The 17556-nt window shown below is 42.8% G+C and overlaps 1 protein-coding gene across 3 annotated transcripts in view; it reads right to left on the reverse strand.

Annotated features, from left to right (window-relative positions):
• Positions 1-17556, reverse strand: part of Prrc1 (proline rich coiled-coil 1) — a 29654-nt gene that overhangs the window by 11233 nt on the left and 865 nt on the right. For 2 of the 3 annotated variants that reach the window (XM_021651568.2, XM_060377240.1), the window contains exons 2-6: positions 11191-11313; positions 10244-10633; positions 8795-8955; positions 6638-6740; positions 4140-4303 (exon numbers count right to left, since the gene is read on the reverse strand). In XM_021651568.2, the coding sequence (XP_021507243.1) occupies positions 4140-4303; positions 6638-6740; positions 8795-8955; positions 10244-10633; positions 11191-11293 (921 nt within the window). In that variant the 5' untranslated portion in view covers positions 11294-11313. Of the gene's footprint in view, positions 1-4139; positions 4304-6637; positions 6741-8794; positions 8956-10243; positions 10634-11190; positions 11314-17399; positions 17476-17556 lie in introns of all 3 variants that reach the window. The other variant, XM_060377239.1, reaches the window with a different exon arrangement.

The raw sequence follows: 17556 nt of genomic DNA on the forward strand, positions 1-17556 counted from the left end.
CCTACAACACCAGACTCCATACTTCACTGGATTTACCTGGCAATACAGATAACTGGTACCTACAAAGAAAAGGATAATCAGCTAGATAGCAAGTTTTGTTTTGTTTATGGATCTCACAGAAGAAAGTGAAAGGGAGCCATCCCCAGCCTCTCTTTTCCATTGACTAGCGTATTAATTAAATGTAGGGGCTATTAGAGTTTAAGAAGTTAAAATATCATTCCCTACTGATGTTTTGAAAAGAGAATTTTACTCTCACCAGTATAAGGCAGCCATAATTAAGACAGTTTTGAGGACACACAAATAATATTCTGCAACTGAGCTGAGGCAGAAGAACTCGGGACTTACACTGTATCTGTAGCATCTTGGTTCAGACAGACAATTCGATTGTGCATGTTGTCACAAAGCTCACTGACATCACCCACATTGGGATTTTACTCCAAGCTTTCCAATAAAAATGACTGCCACAGAAGCTTCGGAAGCTTCCTAACTTAATTTCCATTGAACTTACTGTCTTAGATAATAACATAGGATTTAAGGGAAAGTTAAATTTAGTTTAGAACATCACTGACATCAAATAAAATATGATAGGAGAGTTAAAATTTTTATAATGAACAATTCAATTTAAGATTCAATACTTTTTCTTCTCATTAGCTCCCTCTACTGTTTCTGAGGGGGAAAAGTGATCACAAATTTGTAAGTATTTCCATTTTGAGCCTACATTAAAAGTTATAAAAAGATAACCTGCATCTAAATTTGTAAAACAAAACCAACAGCCAAAATAAGTTGGGTCAAATACAAATAAAAAAAAATCACAAGATAAACTGAACTACCAATAATATCTGTCAAAGTTTTTCTTAGGGGAAAAAAAAATACCCACAGGAGCCTTTCACACACAATGCCTACGTACTATAAATATTAGTGAGAAACACTATCTGACCTAACATCCTTGGAGCTGGAGCCTCCATACAGGAAGGCATTTAATCTCCTCCTCTTTGGATTGCTACACCTGCAGCTTCCCACTTCGCTGTATAACTCCATCCTCTCACGTTTGCCCCCTCTCTCCACATTTCCAGAGACAGACTCCAACTTGCGGCCTGCTGTCTTTCTGCCTGCCTCCTACCGGAATCCACAGGCGAGCTCTGAGCTCCCAGAGATAGCTAACCACTTTGAGGGAATCCACAGAGACACTTGGCGTTTCTTTCACAGAGTAATGCCAGCACCGAATCCCATGTGTACTAGAGCCCTTCCTTGAGTCTCTAATGTTAAATACACTCACTATTCCTATATCAAAACTTTTGATGTCTTCTGTCCCAGATCTACAAATTCTTTGTCATTTACAAAAGCAATCTTAAAGTCTTGACAGACAGAGACTGGGTCTAGGCAAGAGATTTATCCACCTTTCAAAAGAAACTCATCCATATAGGACTTTTGATATACCTTAAGGTTTGCAATTATGATGGGTACATATTTATTTTTCTAGCTTACCACTTTCATTTCTATGTTAGACTAGATTCAAACCCTACAGACAGCAATTAGCTTTACTATGTGGCATAAAAACCTTTTATTTTTTTTCTTTTTCTTATAAATGTACACTGGTGTCAACATCAAAGGAAACACCTGGCAAAGTATTAATGGAAATATTTCAAAGTAGATGTGGTTTGAGGCAATGTCCCGTGGAGGCACAAACTACATGAAAAAAAAAACTGCAATATGATTCCCATTATGAACAACATATTGCATTTAGATATAGGTTACTCCTCTCTAACAGGCCCAAGTCCAGAGAAGTGGAGAGACAGAGTCAGGGAGAATGAGATTCACTCATCTACTTAAATAAACTCAACTATAATTTAAAAAGCACTGAAATTTATTTCTGAAATTTATTTAACAGAATGTATTAGAATTAAAAATAACCTAGTATCAATGTGAGATTATATTTAATTCTAATTATAATCAACACACCAGACTTTTCCCCATTTTCCCCCATTCTAATGAATTTTGATTTCTACGTGAACACAAGTAAAGACTATGTGTGCCCAATTCACAAAGGAGCAGTAGAATTAAACCATTACATGCTCCTTTATGCAGAGAACGTAAAGGTAAATACAGGAAATTCAGATCCTCAATTATCCTGGAATCTAAACTTGTGAATTCAACTATTTACTAAAATTTATTGGTAATCTCAACATCAGACGCGTATAAAACGACAAAAACACTTAAGTTGTCTGTCCTGTAGATCTCTAGTCAAGTCAAACAAATGCCACTATCTTCTTGTTTAAGCTCGATTGTTGTAACAAATAGGTGTTGTATTTGGTGCCATCTTGTACACTTCTGTACTGTTAAAAGATGACACCATTTCAAACGATCCCAGGTATAATGCTGAAGGGCTGTCTGATGCTCCTAAGCATGGGAGGGCTCTGAAGGACTTTAGAAGAAAAGCATGTATGTGCCAAATAAATTGCACCCAATCAATTTACAGGACTGCTGGCTATGACTTTATAACTATATGCATTCCAATATCTGTTTGTACACATAAAGCTATATCTAAACAGAATCAGACATTAAAAAACAAAACAAAACAAAACAAAAAAAAAAACTTTTTTGTTGACAGGCGAGCAAAAAACATTGTGGTCAGAAGTCTATAGGGATCTAGTCCTTCTTCCCTTGGTACCAAAATACTATATTCACTGAAACTGTATGTGGCAACCTCACAGAATTAAAACAAACAAACAAACAAACAAAAACAACAAACCCGCAGCAAACTTGATTGTCTTGCAAACAAGACCAAATGATGGAATAGAGACAAGTAAAAGGAGACTCTACAGGTGGTGCCAAGTTTTCTCTGAGAAAATGGAAGGATGGGGCTGCCGTGGACTGAGATAGGAGGGTAGGGAATAAATAAAAGGAAAGAAAAGGTTTCATTCTAGACATACTAAGTCTGGGATATTCAAGTAAAGTTGTCAAAAAGGCAATTTATATATAAATTAAGATTTCAAGAACAGTCTCAGTGGCAACATAAAAGTGCAATTGTCAGCACAGACACTGGCTAAGACCAGGAAGGTCAACAAAGAAGTGCAGAGACAAAGACCAAGAGGAAGCTAGGGAGAAAAGGAGAAACCAGCACAGGAAGCACAAACACAGAGAACAATTGATGAACTTGGAAAATAGTTACGTGTGCACCAAAGAAGCTGCACGGGAGTGAAAGTCGGCACACTGCTGCACACCTGTAATCGCAGAACTCTGCAGCTGGAAGCAAGATCAGGGGTTCAAGGCCAGTGTTGGCTGCAGAAGGGGTGTGAGGCCAGCCTGGCTACAGGAAACCCTATCTAAACAACAGAAAGGATGACCACCTGTCTGCCAAGCCACTGAGCAAATAAATGGCCGCCTGGTGGCTGGGAGTACATTCCTATAAGGATAGGACTGCAGAAGTATGGCCAGGCAGACAGGACACCAGAGAATTCAAGAAAAATGTTTAAAATTGGGGGCTGGAGAGATGGCTCAAATGTTAATACCATAGTTGTTCTTCCAAAGGTCCTGAGCTCAAGTCCCAGCAACCATAAGTTTACTCATAACCATCTAAAATGAGATATGGTGCCTTGTTCTGGCCTGCAGGTGTACATGCAGGTGGAATACTGCATAAATAATAAATAAATCTTTTAAAAAAAGCGTTCAAAATTCTTGCAAAAGTTTTACTGCAAAAGGAAACAAGCATGGTAGACGATACAGGGGAAGTGAGGTCAGAGCTCTGCTGGGATCAACCTTCACTTGCTTTAAGAGAGGAAAATGTTTAGATGCCATCAATTTTATTTGTTCTGGCATGATTGTGTCCTTGTAAAAATACAAGAGTAATGTGTGTGCATGTGTGTGTCTGTGTATGTATCTAACAGATAATATAATTTCAGTATTGACTTAAAATCAATACTAAGTTATGAAGATTCCTTTCAAGATTATCTATTCTTTCTTAACCACTGCTTTCCCTCTCCAATAATCAAAATGTAATTAGTATTTTATTCAATTAAAATTCCTTCATAACATTGCAATATTTGCTGACTAATGACAAGCTGGTATTTTTCAGTCTATAAATATGCAGTTTATCACAGAGGCCCCCGGAACAATACTGTGGAGTCACTTTTATTACTCACCTTTAATCCAGCTGCATAGCCCACTGGCTGAGGGGCGATATTGGACTGTCCAGCTTCGCCCACAACCATAGCTAAGCCAAAGACCTCCTGGAAGGCATCTCGGACAGCAGCCACTTTCACTTCTTTATTTGAGGTTACAACAATATCCAGTTCACCTCCAGATTCTATAGAAAAAAGAAAAAAAAGGCATTTCAGCTCTAAATTTAAGCAGTAACTTTCCAGTAATTACTACCACACTGTGGTGGTTTGAATAGAAATGGCCCCCACAGACTCATGTATTTGAATGCTTGGTCCAAAGAAACTGACACTATTAGGAGGTGTGGCCTTGCTGGAGTAGGTGTGTGGCCTTGTTGGAGAAAGTGTGTCACTGTGGGAGTGGGCTTTGAGGTCTATATGCTCAAGCTATGCCCAGTGAAGCATACAGTCTCCTTCTGCTGCCTGTGGATCAAGATAAAGAACTCTCAGCTCCTATTCCAGCACCATGTCTGCCTGCATGCCACCGTGCTTCTTGCTATGATGACAATGGCTAAAACTGTAAAACTGTAGGTCAGCCTCAATTAAATGTCTTTATGTTGCCACAGTCATGGCATTTCTTCACAGCAATAAACCCTAACTGAGACACACATCATAGGTTCACACTGTATTTACTGTTACCAACGTCACACTGTGAGATAGGATGACAGAACCTTACCCCCACAACGCAGCTGCTAAGCACTACTATCAGGACTCAAAGCCAGGTCAGCTGGACACAACTCCTTTCATCACACCATCTGATATAATCGCACACTTCCTACCCTCTAACCTCTGAGCATGCTATTCCAACATGCGCTTAGAACCAAACTACCAACTTCCCCTGCCGTTTAAGGGTGGCAGTTCAGTCTTACTCACAAGCCGAGGCTGGAGCACACTCCTACAGGCTCCGAGTCACCTGTGGTACTCGGTAAAGAGGACAGTCCTTCAGTATTCTAGGAAAGCTCCAGAACACATCAGCTTCGTCTGAAGCGCTGCCTTATACAGCCACACAGTGGTGGGAGAGGGTACCAGCAGGAGGGAGTCCTGTGGCTGAGTGCTACACTTTCTCATTTACCAGCTTCGCTACCTTGAGGAAGACAGGGAGCTGGGTTTCTTTGTAGAAAAATACTTGCCTCCTCAACGGGCTTGCTCTAACATAGTATGTCCAATGGAACAGCAAGAGCTCCAAAAAACGCTCATTCCTTCATGAAAAATATGTACATGGAAAGAAATAAACATATTGTTTAGCAAGTATCTCCAGCTAGACTGGATATGGGTATATGAATATGAAAATAAATAAATGTGGTGAAATCAAATTCATGAATCCTTCAAACACTTACTAACATGGACAGTTACTGAATTCTTTGTGAGTTTGTTGGTTTGTAGGTTGTTGATTTTTGAGACGGTGAACTCACCACGTGGCTGAGGCTAGCCTGCTGCACCCACTTCCCAAGTGCTAGGATGATACTCACGTGCAACTATACATGGCTGCCTGATTTAACTCCTGAGTCAACTTCTACTGCACAGAAAGCAAAGTAGATAGATAGACAGATAGATAATAGATAGATAGATAGACAGACAGACAGACAGACAGGCAGGAACGACACGTGTGTATGTAAAATCAAATGAGCTCCAAACAAGATGCATGACCTAATATAACAACTGATACCTGTTTAAATCCAGGTCCCTTACCCCAAACTGAATGAAAACACATGTCACAGAGTTCTTACAAACATCGGTGTCTAACACAAGTACTTGAAAGATTTACATCTCTATAGGTGTTACCAATGTACACAGAGTAGACAGGAAAGAACCAACAGAGTCAAGACAAGCTCTTGGCTTTTAATTGCCACTAAAAACTTCTATTCGAGTTCCTAGTGCACAGCTCTAACTTGCTAAGCGCTTCTATACTTTATTAACTGATGCTGACCTAGCTAATCCGTATTTGTTCATAAACTGAAAATGTACATAAAAATAAAAGAGCAGCATGATCATGTCAACTGTCTGAGGATATCTGACAAGGGCTTAAAAGCAGTTAAACAAAAAAATGTTGCCAGAACATTTATTCAAATTTTATTAATTGCTAGAATGACTTCCTCTAAAAATATTATTCCATTTTAAGCATAAACACATTTGATTAAAGAGATAACTAGAAAAAAATTGCCAAAACCAAGTATAAACAAAGTATCACCTTAAAACTAACAGTGAATAAAGAAAAATTCATATAAACCACAAAACAATTACTATCAATAGTCATAATTTATAGTTTCAAAGTTCATGCTATGGAGCTTTAAAACTTATACAATAATGACTAAGAAAAATATAAATCAGTTACACCCAGTACTAAGAACTGAGAATGAATTTGAATTAAGAGCACAGGAGGAATTTGTATCAATTACATGACCAGCAGAAATGAATTAAAACTACAATTAGCGTGTGACACTGATGAACACATATGCCAGTACTGATCTCACTTATGTACATACTGATATATGGAGCCATGCCAGGGTCCAGCGTTGTAATCATGCTTTCTACTGAATGCTTGGTCTTATCCAGGACAGATTTCACCATAGGATTCCCAGCCACGCCCTGCACAAAGCAAGATGCAAATGTTTACCTCAAGCAAAAAACACCTTGACTCTTGTAAGCAAGAAATAACCCTTTAAAGCTTTATTTCTGAGAATTTCATACATGCAAACAGCTAAGTATGATTATACTACCCTGATTTTCCCCTTCATTTTCCCCCATGTCCCAACACACCCCTCCCAACTTCATGTTTTTTTTCTGATAAGCAACTAAGCCTGGTTAGTGTCCTCATATACATGTGCCACCAAAATTATATGGGGAGGGGGCCAAATTTAACAGCAAAGAAATGAAAATCAAAAGATGTTTTCAATAGCCAGGCATGGTGGCACACACACCTGTAATGCCAGCCCTTGGGAGGCAGAGGCAGGTGGATCTCTGTGAGTTCGAAGTGAGCCTAGTCTACAAAGTGAGTCCAGGACAGTTAGAGCTATAAGATAAACCCCATCTTGGAGGGGGTGGTTCAAGGTTGGGGATCTGACTTGTCAGATGAAGCACCTCCATCACACATGGAGACCAGTGCTGGGGTCCGCAGAGCCCACATGAAAAAAAAAAAAAAAAAAAAAAAAACAAAAACGGAGTGGGTTGGTAGCCAAATGCAATCCCAATGCCCAGGAGGCCCAGGAGGGAGAATCAGGGGAAGCTGGCTAGCCAGGCTAATTCAAACCACAAGCTCTGGGTACAGCAAGAAACTCGACCTCAACATATTAGGAAGGCACTCTAGATCAACCCTGGGCCAACATACAGGTATACATGCACACACACATACACACATGCACCCCAAAGAAGGTTTCAAATGTTTTTGTCTATTAAATCAGAAAAAAAAGTACTGTGCTTCAAATTAACATCCTTTACTATCAAGAGAACGAGGCTGAAACAACACGTGGTAGTGTAGCTACTGGAAAGCAATATATAGGAGGTGCCAGGGCGTTCACTAGGACTTTCAGAGAAGCCCATCACGATGTACGCTCAGGAGTGCTCATCAGCTTTATTCCTAAGAATTAAAATCAGAAGGGACCATTGTCCAGCTCTTGCTGATACCATGCCAATCACGCCCAATGGTGCAGGCCTGTGATCCCTGCCATAAGCCAGGCAGAGAAAGGAGGACTGCCAGTGTCAGGCCAGCCTGGGATACTGAGGGAGTGCCGGGCCGGTCTAGGCAACTTGATGACATGCTTTCTCAGAATGAAATAGAGATCTGGGGATCGGGTTTAGTAATAAAGTGCTTATCAGTGTATGTAAGGGCCTGGGTTCAATCCTCAATACCACCAAAAACAACAACAAAAAATTTATAGAATGTTTATACATTTTTCTTATTAAGTAAAATGATTTTAAAATTTACAACCAGATAACACAATAGATTTGTAAAATAAAACATGATTAAGTGCAATAGCTCTGCTGACAAAGCTGTTCTTAAGAAAATATTCTAAAGAAAGAATATTTTAGAGCTAGAGAGATGATCCAACTGGTAAATACATGAGGCATGAGGCCCTGAGTTCAGATCCCTATCCCCCGGGGTAAAAAGTGGAACACTACAGCACACATCCAAAACCCTAGCACTGGGATAGGACACAAATGACAGGATCCCTGGAGCTCAGAGGCAAGCCAGCTTAGCAGAATTGATAAACTCCAAATTCAGTGACAGACCTGCCCCAAAATAATATGGAGAAGAGTGGAAGACCCCTTATGCTGGCCTCCATATTCACAAGCACACACACACACCTGCACGCACACATCTACACAAACATATGCAGACCCCAAGTACATAACACAAAGACAGACAGACAATTGTATGGCTGGGAGGACGTTAAGGAAGTCTTTTAGTCTTCATTAATTAAGACAACGAACACAATAGCCATGTCACTAATCCAACTGGATGCTTGTCAAGAGAATAAGCACATGTATGTAGACACGCGTAGACAGACGAGAAGTGCAGCTACCAAAATCTGCCCGTAAAGGGCTTCTTTTCCCTCACGCTGTACTGTGTTCTCAGAACCTTCACTGATGGCCACATGTCGGCTTTACAGTTAGACTGGTAATCAGAAAAGCAGACACCTCACCTTGATAAAGCCCCAGATCCCACCAGCGGGTGCATCGTCCTGGCCTCTGCTAAGTCTAGGGTCTTCCTGTTCCTCTGGGAAAGTGATGGCTGACGTGGTTCCGGGTCCCTGTGCCAGAGATGTCATACTGGCTTGCTGAGTAATGGGGGCTGGTAAAATACCTAGTCAATGGCAAAAATTTAGTGGTGGAATTTAGTTCACAGATGTTTTCCTATAAAAAGAGACAGCACACGAGAAGCTCAAAACAAACTCAATAAAAGAACCACTTAAGCACCGAACAAGGAAGTTGTTAACTCAAACCTTTAGAAATACAAATGTAAAAATCCCCCAAAAGGTATTTCCCCCTTTACATAGGTTTTGGATGACTGCTATGTCTCTACTCTCCTTAGTCCATACAAATAATTGAACACTCAGCCCATTATAAGAAAACAAAAAACGAAACACAGCAAAACAAAAACCCCTGATAATCACTACACATAATCCATATGCTTCCAAAAGAAGATACCCACTGGGCTGGAGAGAGGGTTCAGCAGCTAACAGCACTGGCTGCTCTTGCAAAGGACCCAGGTTCAGCACCCACAGCAGGTGGCGTCACAACCACGTGTTAACGCCAGTTGCGGGGGATCCAGCAGCTTTTTCTGGCCTCTGGTGTGAGCATGCATGTGGTGGCCATATATATGCTCAGGCACAAACACACACACAAAATAAATAAATAGTTTTTTAAAAACACATGTAAACACAGAGAAGCATGTAATTCTTATGCTCTATGACAAATTGTACTTGTAGAGATAGACAGGCCAATTTGGATACTAAATAATCAAAGCTAAAGAGCTCCTCTACCCTAAAACGATAAACGACAGAGGATGACAAAGATTAGGTTTTGATAATTTGTCTTTAACAACCATACTAAAGAAGGGGACGGAAGGGGATGCAGCTGGTCTAGGGAAAGGAATGGCCTGCTACCACCCCTTGTGGCACATGGGGCTGGCTAGACGAACATCTACTCCCTAGGGAAGGTGGTTCTGATAAAAAAAAAAAAATAAGCAAATTATAATGTACTCGGATGGTGGCCTGCAGTGTGTCAGTAAGTAACAAATGCTAACATGGAATTTGGGAATTCTTCCTCGCACCTCAAAGGCCAATCATACATCAATTTTTATACCACATAAAAACTACAAAAAGTTACATCAGTTTTACTGTTAATGATTTAAATGGCAAAAAGATGTTAGCGGGAAACACTGGAAGGCAGAGTGAGACTAGATCACTAATATAAAGTAAAACCCCATGAGCTGCAGGTGCCCACGCCTAGACAGAAACTAACGTACTCAACTGTTCCCTTCAAACCACTGTCTAGTATAGAAATGGCAGTACAACACAACTTAAAGCTAACACACAGTGACAGAGCACGACATAGAGCTGAGCACTGCAGAACTGTAAGAGACGGATCACCTGTAACTGGAGGTGCAGAAAATGATGGCATCAAAGGTGTCTGGGGAGCTCTCCCGGCGTGGCCCCTCGTGATGTCATACGTTGTGCCAACAGAAAATCCTGATATAGGAGGACCCGAAGGCGGCGCAGATAAAAGGGCACCAGGGGCGGAAGTCGCCGGTGGGAAGTGGGATAAAGGAGGGCTGCTGAAGGCAGTGGCAGGTGATGGAGACATGGAGGGCGGCACAGACGTGCCACTCAGGGGAACCGACGGAACCGGAGGCAGTGGCCCAAAAGGAGGCGGTGCTGAGGGCTGCACAGGGGGCAGGGATGGCTGAGGTGTGGAGTACACCTGTGGTGGCAAAGACTCCATCCCGGACACACTGGGAGAGGAGAAGGAACTGGTCGCAGCTAGAAAAAGAGTAGAGAGGATAAATACAATTTATATCTCACAAATTATATCTCATTTTCAAACTTTCACTGCTTGGGAAATTCCTAGCCTGTTAGGCCGAATCTTAGTAACTACTTTTAAAGGTGTAATTTCCAATGCATAACAACTGTACCTGAGTACAGAGCCCTGTAATTCCACTGGGGAAACAGCACAACTGAACAACGGCACTGCCTGAGAGCGAAGCTTCCTTTCTGTCTGTCTGTTTTTCTTAAGAAAGGAAGGTCATTTTGAATCCCTGACAGGAACATAAAAACCTAGGCACTAAAACCTCAAAAAGATTACTCTTCACAATGTCAAACATCAAAGACAACATAGGCTTTGAAGGCTGGCTAGAAAGAGGGTGCAGCCTTTTGCTTCCTTACTTGTGACGAGAAAGAGTTGTTACTGTGCAAACTTTAACGGGCTATTTCTTCGCAGCCTGACAAGACTGGAGAAGCACTAACACTCGCATTCTCCTGATTCAAGGGCCAGTGTCCCCCCCAGCCTCCAGCCATCAGATGTTAGCGGCAGCACACACCTAAGTGCACCTCAGTGGCCGGCATGGCGGCGGCAGCCAGGCCTGCAGGGTTCAGCGGAGGGGTTCCAGGCGGGGTTGTCTCTATTCCACTTTCTTCCATCATTTTTCCTTAATCACGGGGCGCTGCAAAGAAATAAAAATGTAGTAAGTTTGACACAGGGGCGGCAGCTCATGTATTTCGAGCACAATTAATGCCGACCTTTACCACTTCAAATGCAGCCCTGTCTAGAGAAAGGGCTTGTCAAGACTCCTGAGAGCTGGAGCGATGACCACCTAGTGGCCGCACTTGCTGCTCCTACAGAGGACCTGAGTTCAGATCCCAGCACACACATCACACAGCTCCCAACCACCTGTAACTCCAGCTTCCCCACACGTCACTCACAGACAGGCAGACACACACACACACACACACACACACACACACACACACACACAGTCTATGGGTTTATTTGCAACAATTTTTATAACAAAATTTCAAATAAATTTAAATTCTATCAAACTATTTAATATGCAAATAACCTGTGACATTTCCATACATATAATTTTACAACTAAGAGTTAATTTTATGTTAATCATTTTATTAACAAAGCTCTGTATTTTAAATAGTAAGGTGCCAAGTCAGTTTTGGCCCCTTGAATCCTGCTAGAGTTTTATGTGGTTTTCAGTCAAGATGCTTTAAGTACAAACATCTAATTTAACTTTGAAGTTCCTCATCTTTTCTCACAAAGCAGTCTATGTAGGCTGCTCTCTTAACATTTCTTTTTAGGAGTTAAGTTTGAAGTTTGCCTGATTGTTCCGAACATACTCCCATTCTCTCAACACATCGCATGTTAATATTAACCTTCAAAAAAAAAAAAAAAAAAAAAACAACCTAGATGAGTTCAACTTTATAAGCATGTTGGCTTCCGGTCTCTTGGTCCACAGTAGCCCTGTGACAGGGAAATCATGTGCCTCGTGTTTTACATGTTAACAGTAGAAAACAAGCCACGAGAAAGCAAGGGCCTAACAGATGATGGTGGGTACCAACCATAAGAAAATGTCCTTACAAACCGAACTGTCTTCTGGGCACTTATCTTTACACCCAATCTGCACAGCCATCCCTCAGAAGAGAACATCTTTTTGCAACGGATAGCAGTTAATACGAGACTCAGACCCTCTCAGAGCACAGCAAGTCAGTTACTGTGGAGTGCGTAGCCCTTGTAACTAACACCCCTCCCCCTGCGGCTCAGGGCGCATCTGGGTGTGAGAAGACCGGACTGTAAGAGCCACAGCTTAGACAGTGCCTTCTAGATGCGACCTGGCTCTAAGACCTGAACAAAATCAAGCCAGTCAAATTTCCAGCAGAGGTGAAGTAGAGGCTCACAAAGTGTCAGCCATGGCTGAGGGGCTGCAGGAGTTGATGGCTGTGGAGAGGAAGAGTCCATTTTCCTCGGGGATATATCCCATAATAGGGTACCCATGCACAAGTGGATGGCCTCACACACACACACACACACACACACACACAAGCACTACTATTTGGACTCACTGGGTCACAAAGGGGCCATGAAATTGGGAAGATGTGGTGGGGCAGAGCTTGGAGGAGGTGTAAGTAGGGGGGATGGAGGGTGGATATGATTCTATATAAAAATTACAAATCACAAAATTCATCTTAAGTATATGATAGTGTTAACTTTAGTCAACTTGACAGGCTCTAGAATCACCTGGGAGGAAGAACCACTGGCACGCCTGTGGGCAACATCCTGGCTGTGTTTACTGGGATGGCAAGATCCACCCACTGTAGGTGGCACCACGCCCTAATTGGGATCCTGGACTGTAAAAATGGAAAAAAGGACTTTAGCGGGGCCAGGGTCATGCCATTTTGTAAACCTCATTTTGTTGACTGGTAACAGTTCCAGTAACTAGAGTAACTTGGCTTCTAGAACTAAATGAACTTGTTCTATAGATTACTGACTAGTCTGCCCGGTGGGCTCCAGGAAGGATGCTCATTGATCACCTGACACTCTTACACTCCCTGATCATCATTCTGCGCTCACAAGATTTTCAACTCCCCGCCCTACTTTCTAATACCCCAGCAAGGAAGCTGACAGTGGTCTCTGATTCTTGCAGAGACTCCTTTGCACGTTTTCTCCTGGAATAAGGAAAGGCCTGCACTCTTATTCCACTGTCTGCCTGTCCTTCTTGCTCACCTTCCATGTGGTGACCCACACACAAGATGCCTGTGCAGGAGCCGAAGTGGGATAAGCAGGGATCAGGGCAGAGGCCAAGGAGATAAGGGCTGGACTCTAGGAAACCTTGAACCATAGTACACTGAACTAAGTCTTTTTGAATCTGGTAGCCAAACATGTTGTCCTCTGTCCAGGAGCAGCCAGGGTCAAAGGGCAGCGCCTCCAGGCCATGTTGCAGTGAGTTACAAGACATCTGGACGTAAGAGAAGCTTTTAGTCCCATATGCACAGGCATCTTCTGTGTGGGGGTGCCTGGTGCCCACAGAGGCCAGAAGGAGCTATCAGATGCCCTGGTCCAGTAAGTTGTGAGCCACCACGTGGGTGTTGGGAATTGAACCTAGGTCCTCCGGAAGAGCAGCCAGTACTCTTAAAGGCTAAGCCATCTTTCTAACCCAAGGGCAGACACGTTTTAGGAGACAGGAGACCCTCTGGGCCAGTGGTTTTCAACCTTCCTGATGCTGCAATTTTAATATAGTTCTACATTAAATTATTTCATTGCTACTTCGTAATTATAATTTTGATACTGTCTTGAACAGTAATACAAATATATGAGATTTCCAATGGTCTTAAGCAACCCTGTGAAAGGGCTGTTCAAACCCAAAGGCGTCCTGACCCAAAAGTTGAGAATCACTACTCTATGCAATCTACAATAGTACTGTCCCATGGTCATTAAGGAGAGATGAAACAAGAAATCTTCCCAAACAGAAAGGCTTTCAAAAGGAGGAGTACCCTTCTCCAAAAGGGGCCCTAACCCTCAAGAAGACTGGAATAGCTCTTCAGATCTCTGGAGGTGAACCTCGGTATGATCTGAGAGAAAGCTCCCCACTGACCTGAGATTCCTGAGGGGTCCACCTGGCTGACGGTCAGAAATGAAGAACCTCTAAAAGATCAGATCTAGAAACCCACCCACAGTCAAAACAGCCACTGGCTGAACGAAGTCCCAATGATCAGTCGCTGCTGGAGCTGCTTGGGGGCAATGGAGCAACTTCTAGAACAGAACAGATTTATTCTGAGAAAACCCATGGGAGGGAGGTCTCTAGATCAGGAAACAGACAGTTCACTGTCCACTTAGACTATGGATAGTTACAGAGGGAAAAGCGGGGGTCTGAAGCATGCATTGCCAAAGATAACCAAAGAACAGTGAGAGAGAGAGACTGTCGACTAAGGATGACCATAAATATCTCTATGACCAGCCCCAGACAAGGGTCTGAGGAGGTGGGCAGCACAGCAGGAATCTAGGAAAGCAAGTCTGGAATGCTGAGTACTGTAGTTTGGGGAAACTGCTATCACATAACCAAGCTGGAAACTTTTCAAACCAGTGTGGCCATGGCTAACAAGCAGCAGCAGGAATTCATCCATCAATCTCTGCTTCCTAATTCTGGATGCCACGTGACCTTCAAGCTGCAGCCTAGAAGTCTCCACTGTGGTGGGCTGTACCCTTGAACTCTGAAGCAGATAAGCCCTTTTCTCTCTTAAGTGGCTCCTGTTGGGAGTGTTTTATTCAGCAACAGGAAACTCGGACAGTACCAAACCAACTCTAAACATGCCAAATTGGCTCTTGATGTTTTCCCTCATTTTACAAATGTTCAGCAAAGGCAAACTGTCTACCAAGAATTGTAATGAGCCCCTGGAAATACAGTGCTAAGCAAAACCTAGTCAACTCAGAGACTTGAACAGGACACAACCAAATGGCAGTACCAATATCCAAGGATGCTGGTAAAGTTCAAATACACCCCGACGGCAGGATTCAGTTTGCTGAGGCTTAAGAACACAGTCATGCTGGACAGAAAAAGAATGGATTGTGACTGCAGCATCTGGGGAAGGTTTCTAACTCACAGATAAGCTCAGTTCTGAAGGATAGATCAAACTTCCATAAGCCAAGGGAAAGGGGAAGCTTCCAGGAAAAAAAAAAACATAAGCACACTGCAGGTATAACCAGTATGTACGGCAAAGGGAGTAAGACGCCATCAAGAACACCCACATGGTAGAACAAGACGGAGGGACAGACGGGGGCCCAGATGCTCGGCCTTCCTGACAGAGGTAAGGAGCAGGACTTTTGAAGAACAGAAAGTAAGGCACTAGAGCGAGAGGATGCTTCTGTCTTTTTATCCTAAGTCTTCTGACATCTTAAATGCATAAGATGGGAAAAGGGTAGAGCGCTCTATGCAAACTGACCTCAGTCACAGCCGCTCACTGACATACACGACAAATGGCAAACACAGAAAATGGAGGATGGTGCAGGGCCACCAGACCTTATTTGGGCTTAGGCCATTTTTAGTTACTTGTGAGTACATGAGGTGTGTGCTGCGCTGTGAACCTGAACCACCGCACAGGCACCTGTCACCACCACAGCTGGGACGCAGAAGCACAGCATCCCTCCAAACTCCCTCATGGTACTCCTGTCATATCCTCCCTCCAAACACAAACTCTGACAGCCAAACACTCCCTTGTCCTCTCATTTTTTTCATTTCGTAAAGGTGAGATAAATAAAATGCCAAGTAATCTCTTAATATCGGGTGCACAAGTGCACACGCGTGCACACACACACACACATACACAGCAAAATATCTCTAAGATTCAACCAAGTTGGTCCACTTATCTTCTTGATAAACATTTCCACCTCACAGACACAATGGAAGACTCCAGTTATTGACAATTCTTATTTGTGTTTTGAAGATTCCTTTGGGCTGGGGTTGTGATTCAGTGGTAAAACACTTGCCTAGCAAGGATTCAACCACCAGCACTATGGAGGGAGAAATGAAAACGGACTCCTTTAGCTGAAGTATGCACACTGGACCACTTGGGGATACACAAGAGGTTTAAACAGAGTCTGCCAATACCATACACTAGGGATGGCCAGAATCTCGTATCTCTCAGGTTTCCACAACTTCTGACTATCACTAGGGTACTGCTGATATGTATTAGGTAGCAACTCAAAATCCCATAATGTACATCTCACAACACACAAGAGTCCTATGACCCCATACGTCCATAGTGCCAGGCTGAGCCTCTGTGGTCTAAACCAAGGTGCTGATGATGGAGACGAGAAAGAAAAGACAAAGAAACTTTTAGTTGTAAAACTCAGTGAGTGCCCACAGAGGGGATAAGACAGCAATTACACAGCTGATCAGACAGACAGATGACAACAGGTAAGACAGAGGGGTGCCAACAGTTATGAAGGAGAGCAGCGTAAGAGTCCAAGGAGTTTGATGGCATCTTATGGAGAATCATAAAGCATTTCACCTCAGCAGGATCAAGTGCCTTGAAACACCTGAGTAGGGAAAACTAGGTCTGGAGTTCACAAACCACAAGTGTCATAGATATGCAATGACTTCGGGTGCTGTGCTCTGCAATATCTCTTCTAAAGAAGGGCACATCAAGATAAAGATCCTTAACCCCAAATCTTCTTCCAGGCATGTGGCCAACTAACCTGCAGAAAATAAGACCAGCAGGACGGCAGGGAGAAATGAGTAGACGGTAGTTCTCAGAAGCCAACTTTTCAGGGTACAAATGGTCGACAGCACTAAATACTGCAAAGAAGCCACAAGGGACACTGTGAAAGTTCCCACGGGTTTGCTAAACTACAGTCAATCTCCGAGCTGTTTTCCAAAGAAGGGAGACTAGGAGACGGCTAGGGTCAGACTGAGGAGCAGATGGGAGGATGCGCCCCACCAAAGCCTGGCTGTGAAGAGGTGAAAGATAAGGCGTTCAAGGAGGCTAAAACTGTCTATTCCCTACGTGAGAAAGGCCCCTCCACAGACTGCATCACTTTCTACCAAGGCTATCCCTTTCCTTCATCTCTTTATTAGTCATTCATCTCTCTGCGGCAGAAGCTAGCTAATTCTTGCCATGGCTACTTCCTACTTAAAGACAACTCCATCTCACCTATGCAAAAGAGCACACCCGAGATACACGGTCGTTTATTGTTTAATCCGATGGCTTAGAGACAATACTTAGATAAACTTCACAGTCCTAAACTTACCTTCCCAAAAGGAGGAGGAGAAAAAGGAGAAGAAACAGCCTATCCGGATAAGCAACACTGAAGCATCAGCTGACAGCTTTGAAGGAAAAAAAAAAAAAAAGTAGTCCGAATGCATCAACATTACTACAGGAAAAGAGATGGAAACAGCTTAGAAGAT

Source organism: Meriones unguiculatus, chromosome 2 (assembly GCF_030254825.1).
Source record: "Meriones unguiculatus strain TT.TT164.6M chromosome 2, Bangor_MerUng_6.1, whole genome shotgun sequence".
NCBI classification, from domain to species: domain Eukaryota; kingdom Metazoa; phylum Chordata; class Mammalia; order Rodentia; family Muridae; genus Meriones; species Meriones unguiculatus.